The sequence below is a fragment of the Trachypithecus francoisi genome, unplaced genomic scaffold (assembly GCF_009764315.1).
Source record: "Trachypithecus francoisi isolate TF-2019V2 unplaced genomic scaffold, Tfra_2.0 Lachesis_group9, whole genome shotgun sequence".
NCBI classification, from domain to species: domain Eukaryota; kingdom Metazoa; phylum Chordata; class Mammalia; order Primates; family Cercopithecidae; genus Trachypithecus; species Trachypithecus francoisi.
This window is the reverse complement of record NW_022681474.1, coordinates 23,182,383-23,209,743: the sequence shown is the minus strand read 5'-3', so window position 1 is coordinate 23,209,743 and position 27,361 is coordinate 23,182,383. Positions and strand designations below refer to the sequence as shown.

At 37.8% G+C, this 27,361-nt stretch overlaps 1 protein-coding gene across 6 annotated transcripts in view; it reads left to right on the top strand.

Annotated features, from left to right (window-relative positions):
* The window catches only part of NEBL (nebulette), a 390,572-nt gene that overhangs the window by 281,828 nt on the left and 81,383 nt on the right, over positions 1-27,361 (top strand). For 3 of the 6 annotated variants that reach the window (XM_033209539.1, XM_033209538.1, XM_033209541.1), the window contains 4 exons: positions 1,511-1,621; positions 9,150-9,260; positions 20,485-20,586; positions 21,551-21,652. The exons of 2 other annotated variants lie outside the window; for them this stretch is intronic. In XM_033209539.1, the coding sequence (XP_033065430.1) occupies positions 1,511-1,621; positions 9,150-9,260; positions 20,485-20,586; positions 21,551-21,652 (426 nt within the window). The remainder of the gene's footprint in view (positions 1-1,510; positions 1,622-9,149; positions 9,261-20,484; positions 20,587-21,550; positions 21,653-27,361) is intronic. One more of the 6 variants, XM_033209540.1, reaches the window with a different exon arrangement.

The following is a 27,361-nucleotide window of genomic DNA, read 5'->3' as shown; positions in this document are numbered from 1 at the left end:
CATAATTATCTAATGCGATGCACTGTCATTTAACTCATATAGATTGACATATTTTACTATGTATGGTTTATATATTTTATTATACATGTCTATATTTTGACTCAATCTTTCTTATGTATATACAGTTCCTCTTGAAAAGGCATCTTTTTATTCAATAAGTAGAAAGCACTGGCACAATGGTTCACTTTAGAAGTTCCATTATTTTGTTTCCTAATAGATATATTAGAGATAAATGATTGAATATCATTTTGGAAATAAATAAGATTTACCAGTTGTCTAAAATGTAGTATCTTTGATAAATAATGTTAAATGAATTTAAACTATTTTGGAGTAGGATAAAATTCAGTTCAACAGTGATACCTATTATGAAACCACAGACTGAGGAATATGCTACATTCATTTTCCAGCTGAAAAATTATGTAGTTTCTTTCTGAAAGCATTTGGAACTACAGTTTATGTTGCATTGTAAAGCATAATGTTAACGATGATGATTTCTGTGATGAGGCATTACTGTAGTCTGTGAATAGATCACTTAGAAGAAATACGTTTGAAAAGAAAAGGAATGAAATTATGTTGTAAATGACTGACCTCTAGTGTTTCATAAATTATGTTGGAAAAAGATCAACTGGATATTCTTGGGATTATTTCTGCTAATGCGAAACAATTTTGAATGAAATCAGTACATTTTATTTCATTAAGTACCAGAATCCAAAGCGTGTGGTAGCAGAAGGCTTGCACAGGATCTGTGCTCAATAAATCAATACTCAAATCTAGCTCTGAGCAGGAAGAACATCAGGAACTCGTCTGCAGATAATGGAAGAACACAGTTTGTTTGTCTTAGCTATGTTCCGTTATCCTGTGCAGATAAATACTTGATGTTCTCAATTATTGATTATATTTCCTGAAGGAGTTAATTGCAGAGCAAAATATTGGAAGTGAGCAATCTGTTGTGTTCCCTTGAACCTTAGTTTTCCCAAGAGGAAAGAGTGTTTGTCTTTGGAGTAGTGATTGAGATGGCTTACAGACAGTGCAGGTTAGAGGTGGGTAGGCACATAAACAACAAAAAAGCACTCCACTCTGTGCTCCCCCTGGAGCAGGAGGAGGCTGAGAAGACCTGAATAAAAGAACACTGTCCTTTGTCAAGTTCTAGATAGTAGATTCTAACGACTTGTATTTTCTGGAACAACTCGAATTGCTTGCTCACTCATCCAGCATGAAACTGTCAATATACACAAATAGATTTACTTTTAGAAATGTGCTTGTGTTTAAATAGAAAGACAGCCGTTATGTCCTTGCATGTCTCATTGAAAGCGTTCTCTATGATAAATTGGATTTATTTCTATCTCTTCAAAATATGTTTGTCAGCTCCAGTATCTAAAATTAAAATGGTCTGCAGATTTTAAAATCAATTCTGTTTTGGAAGAAAGTTTCTTCTTTTCTTCTTAAATTCATAATTTAAAAAAAATGGAATTTTATTTATTAACTTTTTTCCTGTTTTTTTTTCCCCCAGGCAAAATATAAAGGCACCATTAAAGCAGATCTTTCTAATTCTCTTTATAAGCGGATGCCAGCCACAATTGACAGTGTTTTTGCAAGAGAAGTTACACAGCTCCAGAGTGAGGTGGGATTTTCCTAAAGTGTTTCATAATTATGTAGATAAAACATATAACTGGAAAAAAGTTACTTAGCATTTTAATAAAATGTCTTCATCATGGGTGTTAAATACCAAATGAAAGTTGAAAGCGACTGATTAATGTGCTGTCAGTAGTTGCTGTTGAAACTGCAGAAAGTGAAAAGGACATGCAGGTTTATGTCAGTCACATGCTACTGTTTTCTGAGTCCCTTTCAACGCAATTTATAGAGCAAATCTTAATCCTATTTAGACAGCTTACATGGATGAAATTCTCATAGTAAATATTAAACTATTCCCTAATTTCATATATGATCCCTAAGTAGAGAATATTTGAATAGCTTGCTAAAAGCCACATTAAGAGATAATGGGGCTGGACACTCTGGCTCAGGCCTGTAATCCCAGTACTTCAGGAGGCCAAGGTGGGTAGACTGCTTGAGCTCGGGAGTTCAAGACAAGCCTGGGCAACATGGCAAAAGCTGGTCTCTACCAAAAATACAAAAATTAGCCATGCGTTGGCATATACCTGTGGTGCCAGCTACTCAGGAGGCTGAGGTGGGAGGATTGCTTGAGCCTGGGAAGTTGAGGTTGCAGTGAACCAAGATCGTGCCACTGCACTCCAGCTACAGCAACAGAGTGAGACTCTGTCTCAAAAAAAAAAAAAAAAAGATAATGGTTAAATTCAGTATCTACAGATCTGCTTCATCAATTAAACAAGTGGTCCCTGAATTTCCTTTTCTGTGGATTGTGTTTTTCCTTTAGGATATCTCAGGCTACCAAAAAGAGACCCCATCAGGTGGAAGTTACAATTTGGTGATTGCCAGTTGCAGAGGAACTTAAGAATTGTCATCATGTAAACTCATTTTGAATCCAGAAGGGTTTAAGAGTAATTTTCTCTTTGTAGCGTATCAACACATAAGGCATTCTTAATCTATTGCATTTCCTAAAACAGAATTTCTAAATGGAATGTTTCACCTCTTTCTGGTTCATCTTAATGTTGTGTTTTCTTCACAGAACAATCAAATTTGGGGATGTTATTTTGTAATCTATTCTTTAGCTCTCTCAGCTACACAGGAGCAGGGACTTCATCTGTCTTGTTCCTTGCTCTGGTCTCGGAAGATTCCTGGCACACAGAGAGTGCTCAGTAAATACTCGTAACATGGATTTTGTGGAATTTTGAAATTTTCTTTCCAAGGATATGCTTCCTTTTACATAGTTTGTATTCTTCATTTCACATATTAGGTTAATAATAGTAAACACACAGAAGTTGTTCTATGCATTTCACGTGTATTTATGCCAGTCAGTCCTCACAACAACCCAATGAGGTGTCCCCAGTTTAGAGTTGTGGAGACTGAAGCACAGAGAGGTTAAGTCAGTTGGCCAAAGTGGCACAGCCAGTAAATGGCAGCACCGGCACATGAATATGGGCAGTCTGGCCCCAGAGTCTAGGTTTTTAACCACACACTATGCTATATTTTTCCTACCATTTCCAACCCTCTTTTTCTTATTAAGTAAGTTTACTTCTTTCCCCAGAATTTCCCCAGAATCTCTCTCTTTTTTTTTTAGATGGAGTCTTGCTTGCTCACCCAGGCTGGAGTGCAATGGCTTGATCTCAGCTCACTGCAACCTCTGCCTCCCGGGTTCAAGTTATTCTCATGCCTCAGCCTCCTGAGTAGCTGGCATTATAGGCGCACACTACCACACCTAGCTAATTTTTGTGTTTTTTTTTTTTTTTTTTTAGTAGAGACAGGGTCTCGCCATGTTGGCCAGGCTGGTCTCGAACTCCTGACCTCAGGCGATCTGCCAACCTCAGCCTCCCAAAGTGCAGGGGTTACAGGTGTGAGCCACTGTGCCATACCTTTCCCCAGAATCTTTTTAAGTAGAGATACCTAGATAATCTTATTTTTAAATTTTTTTTTAAGTTCTGGGGTACATGTGCAGCATGTGCAGATTTGTTACATAGGTAAATGTGTGCCATGGTGATTGCTGCACCTATTTAATATCAACCCATCCCCTAGGTATTAAGCGCAGCATGCATTAGCTATTTTTAAGTAGTCTGAAAATACATTACTCTTGAAAAGTGCTGAGCATAGTTATTCTTTGCAGAACACCTTTAAGTATTTCACTATTACAAATTTAAATGTTCACTGTGTACCTGACTTGGCAGTAAACTAATCTCAGTTATGCAACATGCAGCTTAAAATATATGATGTCAAGGTTCTGCATGGGTGACTGTGACTAATATGCCCTTTATTTTTCCTGCCAATATCTGGCCACCTAAGCACTTGCTGATAATGTGGGTTACTTTAAAAAGCAGAAAATTACAACCCAACACTTGATATGTGACAAGCAACAATTAAGCAATAAAGAAAGAAAAGGAAAACAATCTATTATTGCTTTTATACTTCCTTGGGAAGGTAACTTTTCCGATACTTGCATCCTCATTTCTTTGGAAGCACACAATAGCTCTCAACTTCTTATAGCATAAATAGGTCTATAATACACAAATCCGGCCGGGCGCGGTGGCTCAAGCCTGTAATCCCAGCACTTTGGGAGGCCGAGACGGGCGGATCACGAGGTCAGGAGATCGAGACCATCCTGGCTAACACGGTGAAACCGTCTCTACTAAAAATACAAAAACTAGCCGGGCGAGGTGGCGGGCGCCTGTAGTCCCAGCTACTCGGGAGGCTGAGGCAGGAGAATGGCGTAAACCCGGGAGGCGGAGCTTGCAGTGAGCTGAGAACCGGCCACTGCACTCCAGTCCGGGCGACAGAGCGAGACTCCATCTCAAAAAAAAAAAAAAAAAAAAAAAAAACACAAATCCCTGCCACATAGAACTTAACATGAAAAATAATCCAGGTTGTATATTTTGGAATCTATCATTTGTCAGAATAGGTTCCCACTAACATTGTTAACATGTTATCCTATACTAAAATAGACACCACTGGGAAAGATACATATGCACTCACTTTCTAGCATTGCTTTCCATTGTTGTAATTAGTCACTGAGCTTGTTAATAAAGAAAAACCTGGATTCTGGATAAGGTAGCTATTTCAAAGATTTATGTAACCATCATAACATTTCTTTAGATTTACGTACATCAATGTTATTATTGTTAAAATTGTGATTCTTAGAGTTTACCTAATAACAAGAGGGGCAAGAAAGTAGAAGAACTATTTGACAGTGTCTGTGATAATTAAACAACTAAACATTTACTGTGTCCAAATAGTATCAGATTTGTGATATCCTAAATTGGAGTATTGGATGAATTCAGAAATTTAATGACATTCTGGGTTCTAATGAAAAGTCTCTTCAACTTTTGACAAATTATTAAAACAAACTATTATCTTAAAGTCAATTTGCAAACACTCTCAGATGCTTAAATTGAAACTAGAATGATAAGGTAAAGTTAGCTAGATGAACACTTACAGAAAATGCCTGAAAGGAAGAAATGCCAGAAAAAGACAGAAATGTAGAGTTTTTAGGAGGCCATTTTATTAGCTATCCCCTGTTAACAATTTTATAAGCACAGATTACAAAGAAAGCTTCTGAAAATGAAATGGACCATGCCATGAGGTGGCGAGATCCTTCTCATCAGGGCTGTTTCAGGCACAAAGGCTAAATAATGCCTTATCATAGAAGCAATTCAGGCTACTCAGGCATTGGAACTGCAGCTTAATGAGAGTCTATGTGTCATCCGCAGTGGTCGCAGGATTCTGTTTCAGAAGTTCAGAGGTGTCTATGCTGTGGGAATAAAAGCATATTTACCTGTGTCACATAAAATGTAATGTAAGTTATGTTATTGTTCTGATCGTCTTTGTAGCATCCTATGCTATGTTGTTAGAAATAACCATCAAGTAGAGTTAAGGAGCCAAATAAATCATACTTTTCAGAGGCAAAGCCATTATTTTAATTTTCATTCTTGACCTCCTTGGCCCGTAAACCTTAATTTAGAGATCTGTGAATTTTCTGAAAGCAAGGGCAGGGAGAAGCTTCAGGGCGTCCGTAAAACCCCCAATTTCAATGCCAAATTTGGCCAGGTGCTGTGGCTCAGGCCTGTAATCCCAGAACTTTGGAAGGCCGAGGTGGGCAGATCTCTTGAGCCCAGGAGTTCAAGACCAGCCTGGGCAACATAGTGAGACTCCATCTCTAAAATAAATGAATAAATAAGTAAATGCCAAAAAAATCTGTAAGTTAAACATAAATGTACATTTTAGCTGTATACATATGAAATATAAAATATGCTGTAAGATCAAAAATGTAAAATAAATTATCACTTGTATAAACATAAAATGTATATGACTATTGCAAGTGGACTCCTGTCTCCAGGTTCCTAATAACATGGCAATCTTAGTTCTCAAAATATGAAGAAAACAGCATTAATCTAGGGAAATGCCATACAATAATGACAAATCCTAAGAAATCAAATTTATCAGCAAATTTATTAGCTTGACACAATTTTCCATTAGCTATTTTAAAAAAGAAAATTAATATGATAAATTAAAGTTCAGCTCCCTCCAAGTTGATGTAATCTTAATTCTAAAGTGGTACTTAGTAGCGGCTATAAATGAAATGACGATTTTAATGCTGCAAGTAGAAAATTACATAGCCTTTTTAAGAAAGAGTGCTTTTTAAAATTGTGCTTGATGACTCATCATTTCTATGATAACCCACAAAATGATCAGCTGCATTGTGTTACATTTATCTAGTCACAGGTATATGATAGTAGGTCTGAAGTACAAAATAAACCAGGCAACCATGAAAAAGGAAATAGGCATATACTAGTTCTTTTCATTTAAGACGAAGGAGCAAATCTCATAGAAGTTTTTCCTTGGCTTTATAGACTTGGGTACCCATTAAACTCCTCCTTCCCCTACCTCTGAGTTATAACACAGGGTGTAATAGAACTGAGATAATGGACTTTCTCCACCTGAATGGAGGTTTTTAAAGGGTTCCCTGCTTAACATAATTAATTGGTGAAAATATAAAGATGCAGTCTCCAGAGGGAGATATCTTGATGGAGTATATTGATGGACAGACTTTAACAAGATGAATTATCCCTAGAACAACGTGAGGTGCTGCTTCTGAGTCCCGGTAACCAACCAAATCCTCAGGATTTGAGGCAGAAATATGGCTGGGCAAGACTTAATAAGACTTAAAGTTATCAGTTGACAGAAGTCTCAGCATAGCTATCAAAAGAAAAATATTGTGATCTATGGATATGTTAATAACGTTTAGCACGGGGGAGGTGATAACCTGGATTAAATCTAACAGTTCTAATTAAGATTGGTCCGACCATTGTGAGCACCTTAAGAAAGAGATTGATAAATTGGGATTTGGGCTGAAGAGAGCATGTAAGGCGTTCAGGAGTACAGCACTTTAATCCATACTGCGAGTCTGGAGGAACAGAAGTCGTTGCCGACTGTCTTCCCACATTGGAAGCTCTGTCTCATGAACTAGGCTCTTTTCATATGGCCACATAGATGCAGCTAGGGGGAGATAGACTGGGGTTTCAGTAAAGAAAGAACTTTTAACCTGAGCTTTCAGAATTTAGAGACTGTGGTGGCCCGGGTTGAGTTCTCTTTCAGTGGAAGTTTTTGAAAAACTAGATGGGGGTCTGTCCAGAGAGGGGATTGAAACATTGATAGTTACACCAGATGACATTTTTTTTGGATGACGAGATTCAATGACTTTAGTTGTAAAAATCAGACTTATAATGATCACATTAATCCTTTAAATAGGTTTATTATCCAAGTTGAATGGGTGGTTAATACTGTTTATAAAAGCCAATGAAGGGTTTCAGCTCACAAGAATGTTTAGTAAACTCATTTATTCATCTGTTCACTAAACATTTATTGCATTTCTACTCTGTCATTCACTATGATAGGCACAGGATAAAAAGATGTGTGAGATAGGCGTGCAGTCAAGGAGCTCATATTGGTAAAAACTTTCTCCTTAAGTTTAATTTCATATATTCTTTGCATTGAAAACTACATCTTGTTTTCTTGTTGGTAAAGCCTGTTCTAGTTTTTCTTTTTCTTTCTCTTTCTCCTTTCCTTTCATTTCCTTTAGTTTCCACTTCTCTTCTCTTTCTTGTCTCCTTTCCTTTCTTCTCTTCCCTTCTCTTTCTCTCCTTCCTTCCTTCCTTTTCTTTCCTTTTTTCTTTCTTTTTTTCTTTCCTTTCTTTCTCCTTCTTTCTCTTCTCTTCTCTTCTTCTCTTCTCTTCTCTTCTCTTCTCTTCTCTTCTTTTCTTTTCTGTCACAGGATCTTACCCTATCACTCAGGCTGGAATGCCATGACTCACTGCAGCCTCGACTTGCTGGGATCAGGCAGTCCTCCTGCCTCAGCCTCCCATGTAGCTGGGACAACAGCCATGTGCCACCATACCTGGTTTTGTTTTGATATTTTGTAGAGATGGGGGCCTCACTTTGTCATGATCAAGTCTCCCTCTTTGACTTCTCTAATTACACGCATGAGCCACTGAGCCCAACCTACTTTTTCTTTCTTAAGTTGCCATTTTTCTCATGTCAAGTAATTCCAACTCCATTTAACATCCTTTTAGTATTAAACTTTTAATATATTTTAAAATTAATATTGCCTTTCTGTCCTTCATTTGTTATTGTTTTATTCTCATTCTTTTAGCTATTCATTTATTTATTTATTCATTCACTGAGCAATATTTTGTGCCAGGCACTCCTCTGGGTTCTGAGGATTCAGTGAACATAACAGTTGTGTTTAGTAAGGGAAGACGGATAAGTAATTATACATAAACTAAACAAAGTAATTAAACATTATGAAGGAAATAAATAGGTTAATAATATCAATGGAGACCAAGGGGATAACTTGGTTTCTGTCTTTGGGTTCCTCTTTAATTTCCAACTTTGTGGTTGAGTTTGGTTACATCTACTTCTGAGATATCTTTCTCATATCCCCTCTCCATCCTAGTATGGAGGAAATTCAACATAGTGGTTATGGATGGTATTAGTCCATTTCCCTAGTGGAGGCCAAGACTTGACGTATCTGAGAATTTTGCCTGCATGCTATATTTTCTCCCAAAGGTTTGTGCATTTGATGAAGCTTATATTATCTTATAGCTGTGCCTACATAAAATCAGACCCAATCATTTGAAAACTAACAGTTTACTTTCAAATATCCTATAATTCCCCTCTACTTAGTTGTTTTACCAAGATTTAAATCTTTGACATCTATACCCCAGAAAGCTCTTGGATGTGGATGATTTCCCAAAACTGCACCCAAGGTTTAAGCTAGAAGAATCAAAATGGAAATTCCATCTTTGGTCAAGGACATTTTGAAATAAACCACAAAGAGTTAGAATTAGGAATCTGAACAGAAGCACAAAGATGAATGCATTGTGGATACTGTCTTGTTACAGAGATTTAGGCAAATTAACTATCAGTGGTGGTATTCAAATAGATAAAGTCCTAGCAAAACACTGAAATTTAGCGGGCAAGAATTTGTACACCTCTAAATGGGACTAACAATTATGTGTGTTTTTCAGGTGGCCTACAAGCAGAAACATGATGCTGCCAAAGGATTCTCAGTTTATGCCCACATGAAGGAGCCTCCTGAGGTCAAACATGCCGTGGAGGTCAATAAACACCAGAGTAATGTAAGGAAGCTCATTTCTCATGATTTTCTAGTGAATTGTAGTTAAGTCATATCAAGGCTTATGATTATTTTGCTGAAATTTAAATATTACAACAGCCCTATTCAAAAAATACTTTAATATTTCTTATCAGTCAGAGGTACATCTGAATTATTCTATCCACAGTCATTAACACCTTGCCCAATACCTTTATGTTATTGGGCCCTTTCAGGCATTGGAATTTTGCTTTGTACAAGACAAATGTAGATCCTTTAGACCTATTGGGTTATCAAGCATTTCCAGAGCTTCCTTGACTTGATGCTGAAGCTCATGGCTTCTAAGTCTAGAATCACAGAAGAATTGGAAGAAAGGGCATCAGGAATCAATGGCACACAGACGGATCATTCACTAACACCAGCTATATTGTACCCACTACTGTTTTCTCTTTTCTTTTCTTTTCTTTCTTTTTTTTTGAGACAGAGCCTTGCTCTGCCACCCAGGCTGGAGTGCAGTGGTGTGATCTCGGCTCACTGCAACCTGTGCCTCCCGGGTTCGAGCAATTCTCTGCCTCAGCCTCCCGAGTAGCTGGGATTATAGGTGCCCACAACCATACCTGGCTAATTTTTGTATTTTTAGTAGAAACAGGGTTTCACTATCTTGGCCAGGCTGGTCTTCAGCTCCTGATCTTGTGATCCACCTGCCTTAGCCTCCCAAAGTGCTGGGGTTACAGGCATGAGCCATTGTGCCTGGTCTATAGTTTCTTTTAGGATGTTTGTAAGAACAAATGGTCCAACCTAAGACCCATGGGAAATATGACAGCAATAGATGCCAAATGGCTGACTTTAAAGCCAAGATGGAGGAAATCCATCAGTAGAAAATCAGTTTCTTCTTTGGTTAAAGTTAGCAGTTGCATCAAGGTTTGCATGCATTTGCTCAATTACCACCACCATCTTGGTGGCCTAGAAGAGTAATTTCTTCCTGGAATTGTAGGAGAAGCTTTTTTTAATCTCCTCATCCTGACTTTTCTCTCCAAAAGGAATGTGTGAACTGTTCGTTAGGTTCTTTATGCATTAAAATCAGTTAAGATAAAGTGCCTGTCTTTTTTGGATCAAGAAACTCCCTTTCTTGGAAAAGTACCGGAAGTCCAGTTGTCATCTCACATAGAGTCTGTTCTGTCACTTAGTCCCTTTATGGAATGGTGCTTGGCTGACCATGTGTCCCCATAGCCCCACTGTGCAGAGTGTTTTTTGTAGAATGGCAGCTGTTATTTGATATTAAATTGCAGTAAGCCAATGTTTAAGTAAAAAAGTGGAATGAGGTTTTACTTTTTAACCCAAATATACAAACATATGCCAATAGCAGAGCACTTTTCTAAGATAGTTTAAGATTGCTAGGAGATGAAGAAGCTACATGTCTATAATTATTTTAAGGGTTCTTTTAAGGGGATGCTTTATAAGAACTGTTTGCTTAAGGATGACTGTAATAATCATAATAACTACCACTTACTGAGCACAGCCATGCACCAGGAACTATGCCAAGACTTTGATCATTTCCAATTCTCATGAAAACCCTGTACTGATTCTTATTTTGTAGATGAGGAAAATGAGACTAAGAAATCAAACTGCTGAGTCTGCTCTTTCTGTTCCACCTTAAAGGTCACTGGCAATTAGTCGAGGTTTTAAATGCAGTTTTTAAAAATGGGGAGCAAAATAGGTTATCTTCAGATTTCAAATGCACTGCAGGAAAGAATGGCAGAGAAACCCTGAGTTTCCAGTATTTTAACACTGAAGAGACTAAATTCACACAAAAGGCCACGGGTTAGAAGGTGGTCTGGTGGTCTGGGGTGAGGTCTCTTGTTACACGGATCCCCGGGAGGCTCTTTCCAACTCTATAATTCAATGAAATTCAAATACGGAAGTTCCTTATCATAGAACTGGGCTTATTATTTTAACTCTGCCTTTTCTTCTAAAAGGTCTTTGATTGAGGGATTGAGGGAATAGAGTATAAAGCCCTTTTCTCCTTCATTCAATACTGTGTACTTATGGGAGAAGGCTGTATTTACTTATACTCCTCTGCCGACTTGACTCAACCTTTGCATGCAAAGTTTGTACATATAATAGGATTTAGAAAGTGTTTAAGACTATTTACTCAGATTTAAAGTGAGAATGATATTTGTATTCTACCTGTGAAGTAGTTGATATTCCTCTGGAGTCAAGCCACTTAGAATAATACATTTGTTGTCCCTACAATATGAAATTTAAACATAGGTCTTGAAAGTACATCTCTTGGTTCTGTGGGTGGATCTATGAAATCTCTATAAAAGACAATCTCCCATAAACCTGTCTCCTGTAAAAGTTCAGCCCAATGAAACTCATTGCAGAGAATTTGCTAGTAGAATTACCCTTTCATAATACAGACTGTCACTTTGCACTATGGCTATAAATGACTTCATTTAATTTAAAATAAAAGTGTGTCATATGTGTATCTGATTCACCTGAAGACAGTGGAAGTCAGCATCTTTGCCTAACTTTATGTTTCCACAAAAATCAAGTCAGATTTCTAACACCTTTTAGTGAACCAGGATTTCTCTCTCTTGTGCCTTTAGAAATGTGAGTAAGCAGAAGAGAATGAGGGATAGGGCTCATGTGACTGTATGGATTAATTTCCACCTTTGAGTAATGGCGTTCCCGGGGCGGAGTTTTCTGGAGGCAGTAGTCTTTTGTGCCACCCCAAAATTAAATGATCTCCAAACAGTTAAAAAAAAATTTCTTAAAATAGCCTCCACTGTAGTGAAGTGGCATCATTGTCTGGGGTAATACCTGAGGCTCATCATCTCATGTCAAGTAAATTAAGGACATGGACACACACAAGGAGTGAGTTTAGGAGTGGAAGTTTACTAGGCAAAAGAAAGAGAAAGGAGAACAGCTCTCTTTCTTGTGAGAGAGAGGTACACCCAAATGGGACTTGTGCCTTGTGGCAGAGTGCACCGGATTTTATAGATGGGCTTGAGGAGCCGGTTTCTGATTTACATAGGGCCCACAGATTGCTTGGACCAGGTATGACATTTACATAGCCTGTGAGGAAGCTGGTTGCCCCCCGCCTCCAGTCCCACTATGCAAATGGAGTCTTTGCCTGGCGGTTTCCCTGTTGTCTGCTCCCTACTGCACATGTGGTTGGAAAGGAAAAGGGAAGATGGAACTGCCATTTTGAACATGCCTACTCCCAGGTAGCCTTTTCCTATTGGCACAACTGCCAACATTCACACGTTCAAGCTTTCAGCTCACTTGTGTACGTCTGCAGCTCGATTTTACAGGCTGCTCTTTGTTAGAAAAGAAAATGACTTTGGGGCTGCTTTTCATTAAAAGGAAAGCCTTACCAAGGACTTCCTTACCCTTGCTATCTGCCTAAATAATTTATTCTTAACTCCTGTATCAGTAGCATATAGAAAAGGAACTTGGAGTCAGACGTTGGTTAAAATGCTTCTTGGCCATACGTTGCCTAGATGACCCTGGACAAGTTACTTAATGTCTCTAAATCTCAATTTTCTCATCTGTAAAATGGGGACAACAATATCTACCTCAGAAGATTCTCACAAGTATTAAATGAAACAATATGTGTAAAGGGCTTCACAGAAGAGCCTCCATCTTCAAGGTCGCTGGCATACATTATTGGTTCTATTTGGTCCTCCTTCAATGTTTAAAGGGTGAGTTGGGAGTTTAGGGTGATGTCATAGTTAATTTGAAACAATTAAAGGAAGTCCAATTTATAAAAGGCCAAATCAATATGAAATTTATATTAGGAAATGTTTAGGTCAGAAGGGCATATTCAAAAGGTTCCTGAACCTATCTTACTAATACTATAATCAGAAAATGATTAAAAGCAGCCAACCGAAATCTTCTTGTACCTTAAGGGATATACCCCTGCCAAACTTTTCTAATGTAATTAGAGAAATTGGAGATATTCTATCCCGTGGCTTTCCCCTAAAGATGGACTTATAATGAAAGCCCTAGTTATATTATTAGTTCTCATCAATCTTATCAGAGACATGAAGTCCAACGGTTCTGAAATAAGTCAAACAAATTTTAAACTCTATTTTAAGTTTTGTAAGTAATGTGGTCTATACAGACTTGTGATGAAATTGGAGTGGTAAACTTTTCCAAAACACCATATTGGTAATCGATTCAATGTGTATTAGAAAGAAGTATTCAGCATGGGAAATAAAAGACTTCATGTTCTTTTCAAGAATGATATATGTACTTTCTTAAAATTAATAAAAACTTATCAGTAGACAATTTCTATTCCATCAGAAAGTGAGAAAGCTTAAAGATAAATCAGTAAAATGATACTGGAAAAACAATTATGACTCTACGTGGTTCCCCAATGAGACTTACAATAATGGTGCTTTAGGATTTAGCATTAAAATTAGATATATTAGTATTGTATTCATCTCTAAGACAGAATAGTTAGTAATACTTATTTTGCCTTCTATACACGATTATGGTGGTGATAAAATTAAATCATGAATAAGAAAATAAGACAACTTTCATCAACTATAGAATGATTTATAGACAGTGACAGCAATCCCAAAGGATAAACCATTCTGGCCATAACTCTGTAGTTTACTCCTTCTTTTGGAAGATTGAACACTTTTTATCTCTTCTGAATAGTATCTGAACCTATGTTTACTTACCTTTAAAAGGCTTATATTCTCTTACAGAAAAATAATATTTACAATTTAATAATTTAGTAGGTTTTTACTCACAGCATGCCCAGACAAAGGTAAGTGTCATTTGAAATGGAATTAGCAGTCCACATGCCTATTGATGATACCTGGAGGGCTTCTCTAATGTGAGAGTTTATGCTAAAGATGAAGGTTTTCTTGAGATGGGTTGAACCATTGCTTAAAGATTATTGGTATATATCAGTTACATGATTTGCCTCTGTTCCACAAACTTAAAAGATTATATATTCTGTTTCCTTTCTTCTCACCAAGAATCAGTTTAACCTTCAAAGGGTTCTGGGTCAGCTGGATGTGTTTTCTTTAAGGTCTGTCTGCTCATGCAGGCCTTAGCCCGCACGGCTGGCTGGCTGGCTGGCTGTCACTCCTGCAAGGCTGCCATCCCTGAGCTGTCTTAATCTTCTCATCTCCAAGTAAAAGTCATCTCCTTGACTTTCACTTCAAGGAGAGTCTGGTTTATTAACTCACCTACCAAAGAGTCTCAAATAACTGTTGCCTGAGTATAAAAAGCTTGCTGGAAGGCCACTGTGAATCCTCTGACTGCACGCGTGTCTGCCTATACCTGCAGAATAAAGGTGTCTATTTCACGTCCACTTTCAAAGTCTCACATGCGTTTCTCTTACTGGCCATGTCTAACCCAGAACTATTTAAGGAAAGGGATTCTGAAGGATGTAGTTCCAGCCTTAGAAGGGAGTGTTGATGTAGCCCAGTTGAGTCAAGACACATCAGGTATGAAGTGAGGATTTAATGAATTGATGCAGAAAAGGATGGCCTGGCACCTTGGACACTCTGCATGAGCATGGGGAACGTGCAAAAGACATGGCTGTTATGAAACAGAAGTGGAAGGATTATAAGGAGAGAACAAGCTGAGATTAAAAGAGAATAACATAAGATAAAAATATGAGCTCAGGGTGAAAGTGAATATGGTAAGATAAAGAAATTCAGAGAGAGATTTTGATGGACTTCAAATATTTGTTGGAAGTAACAAAGAACAGATTTGGCACTATAGAAAATGTGAGGCTGGGTGCGGTGGCTCACGCCTGTAATCCTACCATGTTGGGAGGCCAAGGTGAGAGGATCACTTGAGGTCAGGAGTTTGAGACCAGCCTGGCCAACATGATAAACCTCATCTCTTCTAAAAATACAAAAACTAGCTGGGTGTGGTGGCATGCACCTGTAATCCCAGCTACTCAGGAGGCTGTGGCAGGAGTATTGCTTGAATCCAGGAGGTGGAGGTTGCAGTGAGCCGAGATCATGCCACTGCACTTCAACCTGGGTGACATAGCAAGATTCCATCTCCAAAAAAGAAAGAAAGAAAGAAAGAAAAGTGAAATGTAGGCTGTGTTAGAACTCTCTAGATTTAGTGACAGCAATCTATTTCAAGTTAGTGCAAGGGAAAAATGAGATTCTGTTGTGTATGTAATTGGCAAATCCAAACTATCTTCAGGCATAAGTGGGCTGGAGCCTTCACGGAGTTACCAGAACTCTTCTTCTCTCCCCACCTCTGGGCTCTGGGACGTGTATAACACTTTCAGATAGGCGCTTTCTCTGTGGATTCAAGGTGGCAGCTGGTGTTTCCAAACTTTAATCATCCTTACAACAGCCGATGTCAGAGAAAAGAAGAGCAGCTCTTTCTCCTCCAGCCTCAGATCATTCAAATGACTCTGGCCTTGCTTGGGTTATGTGTCTGTCTGGTTTCCAGATGGATGGGGTATCTGACTGGACAGCCTAAGTCAACATGAAGGCAGGCTGAACAGAGCCCCACCAATCACATGGAGTGATGGGGGAGCTGTTTCCAGATTTAAAAACTTAGGCTGACAAAAAAATTTAACACATGCCCACTACAAAGGGATTAGATAGGAGAATGACTTAAATAAATGAGAAAGAATAAAGAGATAAATTCAGTGAAAAGCCAAGAGGAAGAGATCAAGCATGTAAGGTAATAATTCTAGGTGTTCCTATGGAAGAAACCAGAATCACTATTTTCAGATAAGACTCTATACTGTTTACACTATTAAAAGGAAAAAGTGGATCATCTTGAGTACAAGATAAATGTATAAAAATGATAATCATATGATAATTTCTTTGCCCAGTGCCAGACATATAGAACAAAATGATGAAACTTCATTGAAAGGTATAATAAGATATTTAAAGAAATGGAGGAATATCCCACTTTCTCCTAGGAAAAGACCGACATTTTGTTACAATATCATTTTTCTTTAAGGCATTTTATAGAATCAGTGCAATGCTTGTTAAAATTACAGTTATTTCCTTTGTGGAATTTACTAAAATTATTCTAATAAAAATAAGAAAATAAATGAAATAGATGAGTAGTAAGGAAATGAAACTTTAACAGATATGATTGTTTGAAAAATTTCAAACAGTCATACATTGAAAAATGTATGAGTGAGGTAGTGAGTGTTAAGTCCTTAATATGGTACATAATAGTCTGAAATGGAGACTATTATTATTATTATTTTCCTCCACCCCTCCTTCCTTCTTTCTTCTTCTTTAATCTTTCTTTCTTTTACCTCCTCTTTCCCCCCTCCTCCTCCTGTTCTTCCTCCTTCTTGTTTGTTCTCTGCTATGCTCCGAAGACAGAGTAGGGAACAAGACATTAAGGAAAATAATGTAAAAGCAATTATTGACCCTCAAGTTCACACGTCTGCTGAGGTGATGATTTCTTCTTTTCCCTGTCCTTATGCAAAACAAGATTTATAGAGCACCACATTGTCATGAGAAGACTGAAGAGTGAAGGCCAGTCCATTGTTCCAATATGGTTAGCATTTAGGGTTTGAATTTATTAAGGAATAGAAAAAAATATATATGTATACACACACTTTGACCTCCAGGCCTCTCTTCTGCTGTGTTACGTTTTTTATTCTTCCTGAGTTCTGATGGGTGGTAGATTGGAGCAAATACGTATTGAGAAATGTCAGATGAGCTTCCCTCAAACCTAGTGTTACAGGAAATGGGTCCTGATCCAGACCCCAAGAGAGGGTTCTTGGATCTCACACAAGAAAGAATTCAGGGTGGGTCCGTAAAGTGAAAGCAAGTTTACTAGGAAAGTAAAAGAATAAAAGAATGGCTACTCCATAGACAAAACAGCCCCAAAGGCTGCTGGTTGCCCACTTTTATGGTTATTTCTTCATTATATGCTAAACAAGGGGTGGATTATTCATGCCTCCCCTTTTTAGACCATATAGGGTTCTGGCCTGTTGTTGCCATGGCACTTGTAAACTGTCATGATGCTGGTGGGAGTGTAGCAGTGAGGATGACCAGAGGTCACTCTCCTTGCCATCTTGGTTTTGATGGGTTTTAGCCAGCTTCTTTACTGCAACCAGTTTTGTCAGCAAGGTCTTTATGACATGTATATTTTGCCAACCTCCTATGTCATCCTGTGACTCAAAATGGCTTAACCATCTGGGAATGCAGCCCAGTAGGTTTCAGCCTCATTTTACCCATTCCCTTCTCGAGATGGAGTTGCTCTGGTTCAGATGCCTCTGACACTAGCAATGGGTTAGGTGTAGGACAATGAGGCATCTGTGCAGGAAGCCATGTTGCCATTCCATGTATATTCAGACACCCTTGGAGATCGTGACATCAGGAGTGTCACCCTCTTGAATGTCCCCCAACATAAGCCCCCTTTCCTATGGAATATTCCCAGGGAGTGATATCCTGGAAGATGTGACAAGTGATCAGGCGTGGAAGCTTTTTTCTGTGTGGCTCCATGGTGTCCTCTTGTTTGAATTTGCAGTTCATGTCAATCTTAATATTTGTTGTGAGTCGCATATGCCGGCCTCTAATTTGCAATTTACATGGATGATGGGGCCCTATTCAGAGTCCTGCTCCTGCCGCCTTTGTGCTGTTCACCTCTCTTCACGCAGTCATTAGGCTGAACAGCATATAATTAGGTAACACATGTAAAGCTTAGATTTCTGAAAGGTTGCGGTTCTTTTCAGAAAGTAAGGGTTTCCATTTTTACCCTCATTCTTTGTAAACAAAAAGACATTTCCCCCCTGTGGTTTTCATATGAATGTAGTAACTTAGAAGCAGTTAGTCTTGTAGTTGGGTAATAATTTGGGTTTGTTTTCACCTGAGAGCCAGTTTTTGTTTACACAGCTTGTATTTAACTTGGCATAGGATGAGATTGATTTACCATCATTTGTGGATGAGCGTATTGCTTTTTGAAGCCGATGGAACTGGCCTGCTTGAAAACATTCCCTAAAGATTTAAAATCCACCCAACAAAATAACTCAGTTTCCGGCTTATTTTTATGTTTCTTTTACTACCTGTATGCATAAAACCTACCTGAAATGACTTGTTAATGTAAAACCTCTGAAAATATAAATGTGGAAGAAAACAGATGTTCCTTCTGAAATTATACTAATTGTGTTTCAGCTGTGTTCACTTGTCAGCCAGATTCATGATTATAAGTGTAGTTTAAAAAATAGTCTTGATGGTGAAGCAAATGTAAGCTCATAAAAGAGTAAATAGAAGTGTATATAAATGTTTCATTGAAATAAAGTAACATAATGCACAGGGAGTCTGTTGATGTATTAATGCATTGTCACTTCTTACACTTGATCTTATTTTTTTTTTTTTTATTTTTTTTTGTTGAGACGGAGTCTCGCTCTGTCGCCCAGGCTGGAGTGCAGTGGCCGGATCTCAGCTCACTGCAAGCTCCGCCTCCCGGGTTTACGCCATTCTCTCGCCTCAGCCTCCCGAGTAGCTGGGACTACAGGCGCCCGCCATCTCGCCCGGCTAATTTTTTGTATTTTTTTAGTAGAGACGGGGTTTCACCGTGTTAGCCAGGAGGGTCTCGATCTCCTGACCTCGTGATCCGCCCGTCTCGGCCTCCCAAAGTGCTGGGATTACAGGCTTGAGCCACCGCGCCCGGCCACTTGATCTTAAGGAGTAAGAAAGGGTGAAATTTTTAATTCTGCTAGATTGAAAGGAAACTAACAAGATATATTAATATTACCCAGAACACTGGTTTACAGCAGTCAACTAGGGAATTCATTAAAATTAGATTTTTGGGCACCATCTATCAAAATTCTGTTACAGAGGACTGTGGCTGGACCTCAAGAATCTAAATCTTTAATAAGTACCCCTAAATGATGCTATTCCAGAAAGGTTGGAGGTGACATTAGAAATATTTGTACACAATGTAATTAATCGTGCATTTTGTACAGATGTCTGGTGATACATTTCTTTCATCTTTCTATGCTCTGAAAAAATGAAGATGGGTTTTAAGAATGTCCATGACTGTACGCTTTGCATTATGACTCTAATAGAATATATTTTAGTTGCCAGCTGGTCCCTGGAGATATTGCCAAATAGAACCACATCTGGCAAACATTGCTTCAGCTCAAGATAAATCGCAAGAAATAAAGAAGTGAGCTGACCAGTGAAACATTCGCCATCGGACGTTATGCCAGTTCAATTCTTGTGTCTCTTTCCATTTGTCAGTCAAGTTCATCTAAATGACGAATGTGATCTAGAGTACATTTGTCAACATTTATGTATTTTTCTCTTTAAATCTCTACTTACCATACTTTGGCTTGTGTCTAACATGCATTCAGAAGGCGAATGTTACTCAATGTAATTGTTTTTATTTTGGAAGGCTCAAGTCATTGCAATGATATTTATTGGGTGATAAAGCTATCAGTACCTTAGATCTCCTAGGCATGGGCCTTTGAACATTTGAAGGGAGAGAAGGGTGTAGTTGAAAGGGCGAATGCTGGAGAGCTACAGAGCTGCACCACCCACCATCCCCAAGGAAGTAATTTGCGATATTCTTGTGCTTGGGTTTATCTTGCACCCAGTGGGGCTTGAGACTTTGTGATGGACAAGTTGAAGTTCTTGATGAGGATATTCTGCTTATGAATATAAATATACACTTAGATACGAAGACATGCTCATAAAGTGATAGATATAAAAACTCTTTAAGGTTGGTTTTGTGCCTTGATCTTAGTCTTATTTCTTAGGTAGCATAAATTCAGTTCAAGTTTGTTTTTGTTTTTGTTTTTTTGAGACAAAGTCCCACTCTGTTGCCCAGTTTGGAGTGCAGTGGCGCTGTCTCGGCTCACTGCAACCTCTGCCTATCAGATTCGAGTGATTTTCCTGCCTCAGCCTCCGGAGTAGCTGGGATTACAGGTGCCCGCCACCATGCCCAGATAATTTTTGTATTTTTAGTAGAGATGGGGTTTCACCATGTTAGCCAGGCTGGTCTGGAACTGCTGACCTCAGGTGATCTGCCTGCCTAGGCCTCCCAAAGTGCTGGGATTACCGACGTGAGCCACTGCCCCAAATATGTTAAATTAGTGAGACATAGGTATAGTATAAAGAGTTAATATAGCTATACAAATAGATGCACAAATAAACCAACGTAAGTCAGTAGGCTCTCTAAGCTATTATGATGAGAATAAATAATGTTACGAACAGTAAGACTAGTAGCTGTGAAATTACTAATTTATTTATTTTTTAACCAAAACTGTCTCTGATCAGATTTCTTATAGGAAAGACGTGCAGGACGCTCACACCTACAGTGCAGAGCTCGACCGACCAGACATCAAGATGGCCACCCAGATCTCTAAGATCATAAGCAATGTAACTTCTCTTTCTAAACCTTGAACAGAAATGATTTCTTACTTTTGTAGGAGACAAAGCATAGCTTCAGTGATTGGATGGTTAATTTAATTATTGTAACGAATCAATATAAATGAATAAATCTCAATTTTCCCCCCTAAATTATCTATTTTATTATGTTAATTATTTGGGTATGTGCAGAAACAGTCCAAACTCAAATTGGCTGTGGCCAGTGTTCTTTTAGAGAAATACTGTTTAGGTATAAGTTGACATTCAGATGTCTCAGCCTGAAAGTCAAGGTTATAAGTCATATGGTCCCATATAATCTCTCCCCTCACCCTGCTCCAAAGACTCTTGCTTGGCCTTGTTTCCATATTGCTGCTGTTCATTGTGTAGATTCTCTTCCACCAACACTTACCTTTGTCCACTGTCTATGTGGCATAACTGTTTCTTATCTTCTCTGAGGTGCCCACTTGAGTTAATATCATTTTACTTAAACATATTGAAAAACCTGGTTAAAAATGATGGTTTAACTTGAACCAAAATTTTTCATAACATGGGCTAAATTCACCCTAAAATCAATCATTACTATATGCAAATGCACGTCAATCAAGTATGGCCAGAACAGTTCCTGAGAATAAATGAAACTATAAAAGCTACCTATATGGAGAGTACAGGGTCTCAATTCCCCAGAAATTTTTCCGAATATTTTGCTATAGTATTTATATATAATTACAAAGATGATGATGACTGAACACTTAGCCTCAAAATTAGTATTTTACTGCAAAAAGTTGAGTTTGTTCATGTAAGCACAGGATAAAATCAATTTCTGCTTTAGCAGTCAACATTTTAGTGTTTGATATGTTGTAAGGAATATTAATGGGATGAAGGTCTGTTATATTTTATTTTGGCTAATGTCAGTGTTTCCATATTGACATCACTGGAGGGCAGAAATATTTAACATTGTCTTATTTATTCATTTTAGGCAGAATACAAAAAAGGACAAGGGATAATGAATAAAGAGCCCGCTGTAATTGGAAGACCAGATTTTGAACATGCCGTGGAAGCTTCTAAACTTTCTAGTCAAGTAAGGCTCTAGTGATGATTCCACAATGACTTTATTCAGAGATTTTGTTTCTACCAGCACAGGAAAATATTTCATTTTAGATAATATCTTTAATTGCAAGGATAAACAGAGATAATGTTTCTGAACCCATTTCACATGGGCTTGCAATCATTATGAATTTCAGTAAAGGAAAAAAAATTAAGTCTAATTTTAAGCATAAAACAAAGTTTTCTTTTCTCCAGGCATAAATCTGAACATTTTTCAATGACTTTAGCCATGTTGTCACATTTCCCTGGATTTCCAGAAGTCATTAATAGTCATACTAAATAATTATGTTTTAATCTACACACACACACACACACACACACACACAGTTTTTAACTTAGTAGTAAGAATATTAATTTTCCCAATTTTCAAGTGCTTTTGTTTAATCACAAAATTTAAAAGAGGAGATGAAAATTAAGAAAACTTTGAAGTCTTATCAAAGAGCATAAAATAAAGTCTGAAAAAGAATAAAGGCATTTTATGTTTTTGGCTGAAAGCCTCAATAGATAAAGATGTCAGTTCTTTCAGAATTATGTAAATGTCAGGCAACTTCTATTAGAATCCAACAAAATGATCTTAAAGTTTGTGTGGAAAGAAAATACCAGTGAATAGCCTTTAAAAGTATGAAAATGAAGACCAGTGAAGGGGAACTTAAGTTACGAGTTACTCTAAGTTAATAGAAAATCACTGAAATTAAATCAATATGGGATTGGTGTAGTGAGAGACTAAATAATCAGTAGGATAGAATAGGGAGTCCTGAAATAGATTCCAATATGTATAAGAATTTAATATATGATAAAAGTGTCGATTCAAGTCAGTGGGGAGAAGTTGGATTAGCTAATAAATGGTGCTGACGTAACACACCGTCCTTCATGGGAAGACCAAAATTGGACCCAAATCTTAAACCGTATACAAAAATGAATTCCAGGTGGATTAAAAATGTGAATGTAAACAATAAAATAATTTTAAAATCTTCAAAGAAAATCCAGGAGACTCTGTGTACCACATAAGGATAACAGAGTTGTTCTTAAACAAGACCAGAAATCCAGAAGCTATAATAGGTAGGCACATTAACTATATAAAAATGAAAAACTCTCTTAATGAAAAAGGTAACGTTTGTAGAGTCAACAATAATGTTAGCAAACAGTAATTTTTACACATTTATACTATTTTTGACATTGAAAATACTCATTTCTCAAGTTGCAGAAATCTTACTTGAATTACATTTCAAAGTGGAGAGATGTAAATGATGAAAGGTATGAAATCTGATTGAAGAGCCTAAAATAAGTCCCAAACAAATAAAAAGACATAGTATTCTGTTGCTGAAAGAGCCTTGATACTAAATATCCAAAAATGTTAATTCTTTCAAAGTTAACATTAAAAGCTCCATGCAATTCCAACTGGAATCCAAAAAAAGGGTTTAAAAAATTTTAATGAGCCGGGCGCGGTGGCTCAAGCCTGTAATCCCAGCACTTTGGGAGGCCGAGACGGGCGGATCACGAGGTCAGGAGATCGAGACCATCCTGGCTAACACGGTGAAACCCCGTCTCTACTAAAATATACAAAAAATTAGCCGGGCGAGATGGCGGGCGCCTGTAGTCCCAGCTACTCGGGAGGCTGAGGCGAGAGAATGGCGTAAACCCGGGAGGCGGAGCTTGCAGTGAGCTGAGATGCGGCCACTGCACTCCAGCCTGGGCGACAGAGCGAGACTCCGTCTCAAAAAAAAAAAAAAAAAATTTTAATGAAATGAAAAACTTGAATAAATTAAATAATTCAGAGTTTATACAGAGAAGGATGTATCTGAGAATAGTTTTTTAAAATACAAAAAAAGAGAAGTGGTCTTCAAATATTTGGAAAAGTACTTGTAATGCATTTGATGAGAACATTTTAATATTTTAAATATAAAATGTCTATAATATGCAATACCTATAAAATATAAATGTTCTTTAAAAGGAATTTATTTTTGTATATAGTTTAAGATTTGGGCCCAATTTTGTTTTTCCCATGAATGAAAAAGATTAACAGCCCAGTAGAAAAAGGAGTAAGTGTAATGAATAGACAGTTCACAGAAGAGCAAACATAAATGGTCAATCAACAGGCAAAAAGATGCCCAAATTTATTAGTAGAAAGGGAAATACCAACTGAGTGAGAGCAAAATGTCTTTTACACCCATCACAATGTGTCTTGTTAGTGTAGAGAAGAAAGACACGTCCTTAGAAAGTTCATGTGTAGAAGGTAGATTTTTGCTAATTTGGATTTAAAGGGAGAAGACAACTCTGCTCAAGGGGAAGGCCCCAAATACAGGCTGGGAATAAGTGTGCCAGGGAACAGGAATCTGATGGCAGAGGCTCTGAGCAAGAGGATATAGTTGTGCATGTATGAAAAGGAATTTGGGAGGAATTTAGATACTGTGTCATGATGGATGGGTCAATGTGTATTGATTTTGATGATAAGCCATTGCTTAGAGAACAGAATAGGAATAATGTGTTTATATATATAATTTTTCCCCATTTTTTTATTGTGATAAAATATATATAACATAAAATTTACCATCTGAACTGTTTTTAAGTGTGTAGTTCAGTGGCATTAAATGCGTTTATAATGTTGTGCTACCCTCACCACCATCCATCTGCAGGACTCTTTTCATCCTGTAAAAGTGAAACTCTATACCCATTAAATAATAACTCCCCATCGGCCCCTTTCCAGAATAGTATGTTCTGTGAACAAATAATGATAAAAAGAAAAAGTGATTTCAGAACCCAATCACAGGAAGCATTTCGGGGTTCAATTCCAAAAAGTAAACACCAGAACTACTTTTTGCCATGTTAACTGTAGTCTCTCAGGGAAGAAAGAAGACATCACTGAAGATTTTGAGCAAAGATTGGTTGTGAAGAAAATACTTAGGGAAGGTTAACGTGGTGACATTGGGCAGGAAAGTCTGGCTCACAAGTGGTGAACGTCCTGCAGGCCAGCTGGGCTGTGACAGTGGTAACCTGCAAATAAAATGATCAGTACCTGAATAGACTCTGTGGCTGTGGGAATGAAAATGAAGCAGACACAACTGCTCCCTGGGAGAGGCAGACATGAGAGATGCCCAAATGCAATTGTGCCTCACAGTAATTGTTTTACAGTTAACAAGGGACTTTCACTTAAAAAGCAACTTTGTAACTCAGGAGGCTACTGATGTGCAAGAGGTTGGGGACATGTCTGGGTGACACTCATTAAAAGGCTGTGACTCTAAGCGCTACATATTCCCAGCAATGCTTGTTGAAGAGACAGGGGATATGGGCCTCACTTTAGATTTCCAGCATAGCTACCTGGCCTCTTACAACTTCACCCTTTTCTGGGGACAAAAATTCCCCATCAGTTACACAGGAGAGAAAGCAAATTCTAGAGAAGCAGTATGGTTTGGTCTAGTGGTTAAGAAAATGTACCCTGGAGCAGGGCCCTCCTGGTTCTGTTGCTTGCTAGCAGAGTGACCTGGGACAAATTGCTTCATTTCTCTGTTTTTGTTTCCTCTTCTGTAAAATGGGGATGACAGCAACAGTGTTTACTTCTCAGGGTTGCTGTGAAGGTTAAATGAGTTACTTTGAGTAAAACACTTAAAATGGTGCCTGGCCCATAGAAACATGACATCATTTCATAGGAATAATTTTACTTTAGATAATCAAAATAGTTTTCTATTCTGCATTTTTAGATGCATTCATGCACAGAATGGAGCAGGAATACGAACACTGTGAAATTCTGACCTTAAATTCATTCCATCACAATCCTATTTGAGAGCCCTTAGAATAAAGTTTTGACATTTGAGCTTTATTTTCACATTTCAAATTCAATCCACAAAAATTCCCCCATTTGATCCTTACTTGGGCTTGAAAGCAGATTTTTTTTTCTTAAATCTTAAATTATTTAGCAAATGAGTGATCAGATGCTTAAGCAGATTGTAATTTTTAAGTTACATTATAACTATTGTTGTTGATTTTTTCATGTCATGTAAGATTTTATAAGTGGTATAAAAACTCATCAGAAAAGGGGGAAGGTGGGAAAATAAATAATAGGAATTCTGGGATGAACTCAGTATATTCCATTTGTATTTTCAGGTATATCAATTATAGCAGAAATGTGGGCAGAAAGTTTAGTTTCTTATTTTCATTGACAGCATTAAAGCTTTTAGTTTGCTCCTCAACTAATGATGAAGGCACATAAATACATAGAAGGCAAACGATTCAGGGATTTAATAAGCAGGGAGATGAGGGGGATAGAATGCAGGGAGAAAAAGAGCACCAGAGCACCAGAAACATTGTAACAGAGAAGGCAATGACAAGGCAATGGTCAAGGTATGTGGGGATAAGATTTGTCTGATGAAAGGATGGGAACAGAGAGTGAATGGGTGGGATTCTCACATGTTGTCTGTAAATTGAACTCTGTGGGATTTTACCCAGGAAAGGTAATGGGAACACATACCAAACCCTTCTTATATTAACTTCTACAATAGCTTTGCTCCCATAGTTATAAACTTCCCCTTTTAAAAATTTCCAATATAGGTAAAATGATAGCCAGGTTATTTTAAAAAATCGTTAAAAAAATAAAGCAAAAATCTCCTGTGCCAAGATGAAGGGATTGGTGCATATATATCTCAAATATAAGTAGAGTAACTGTTGAATTTATTGACTTTAAAAATTCTAAGAGTAGTTGATTAATTAATATATCCATAGATCATCTTATCACTTGGAATTTGTCTATATGATGAATAGACTCCTTGTTCAGTTTTATAACCTCAAGGAAAAACTATATATTTATAATATTTAGGATTGTTCTAAAATTGCATTAATACATTGATAAGAATTTTTTTTTTTTTTTGAGACAGTCTCTCGCTCTGTCACCCAGGCTGGAAGTGCAAGTGCAGTGGCAGGATCTCGGCTCACTGCAAGCTCTGCCTCTCGGGTTCACGCCATTCTCCTGCCTCAGCCTCCTGAGTAGCTGGGGCTACAGGCGCCCGCCACCATGCCCAGCTAATTTTTTGTATTTTTAGTAGAGACGGGGTTTCACGGTGTTAGCCAGGATGGTCTCGATGTCCCAACCTCGTGATCTGCCCGCCTCAGCCTTGGCCTCCCAAAGTGCTGCGATTACAGGCGTGAGCCACCGCGCCCAGCAAGAATGGGTTTTAAACCTAAAAATCACATTATAAATTTAGTAGTAAGCAGTGGCCTTAAATTGCAAGGGGTGTTAATTGGTTTGGACAATCTACCACTCTCCAGTCCTGGCAAGCACTCCCTCCACGAAACTTGTCACACCCAATTATCAGCTCAAATGTCATGTTCCTGACTCGCCAATTTAAATACTGCTCTCTTCCCCTTTATTCTCTGCCCTTCTTTACAGTTCTTGATACAATTTGTAGTAGTTGCATAATATATGTGTGTGTGTGTGTGTGTGTGTGTTTTAGAAATCCATTTCACTTCCCACAAGGCAGGCTCCATGGAGACAGGGCTCATATGCTTTGATCCACTATTATAGGAAAACACAGATTATGCTGCCAATAGATGTATAGAACCTGGTTAAACCAATATTCTCTGGATCATTAACATTTGGCGCAAAGTCAGTAAGATGTTATTTTGCAAGGAAAATAAGAGCAGAGATATTATATTGTGTAAAATTAAGACTTAAAGATATTATTGATTTTATGAT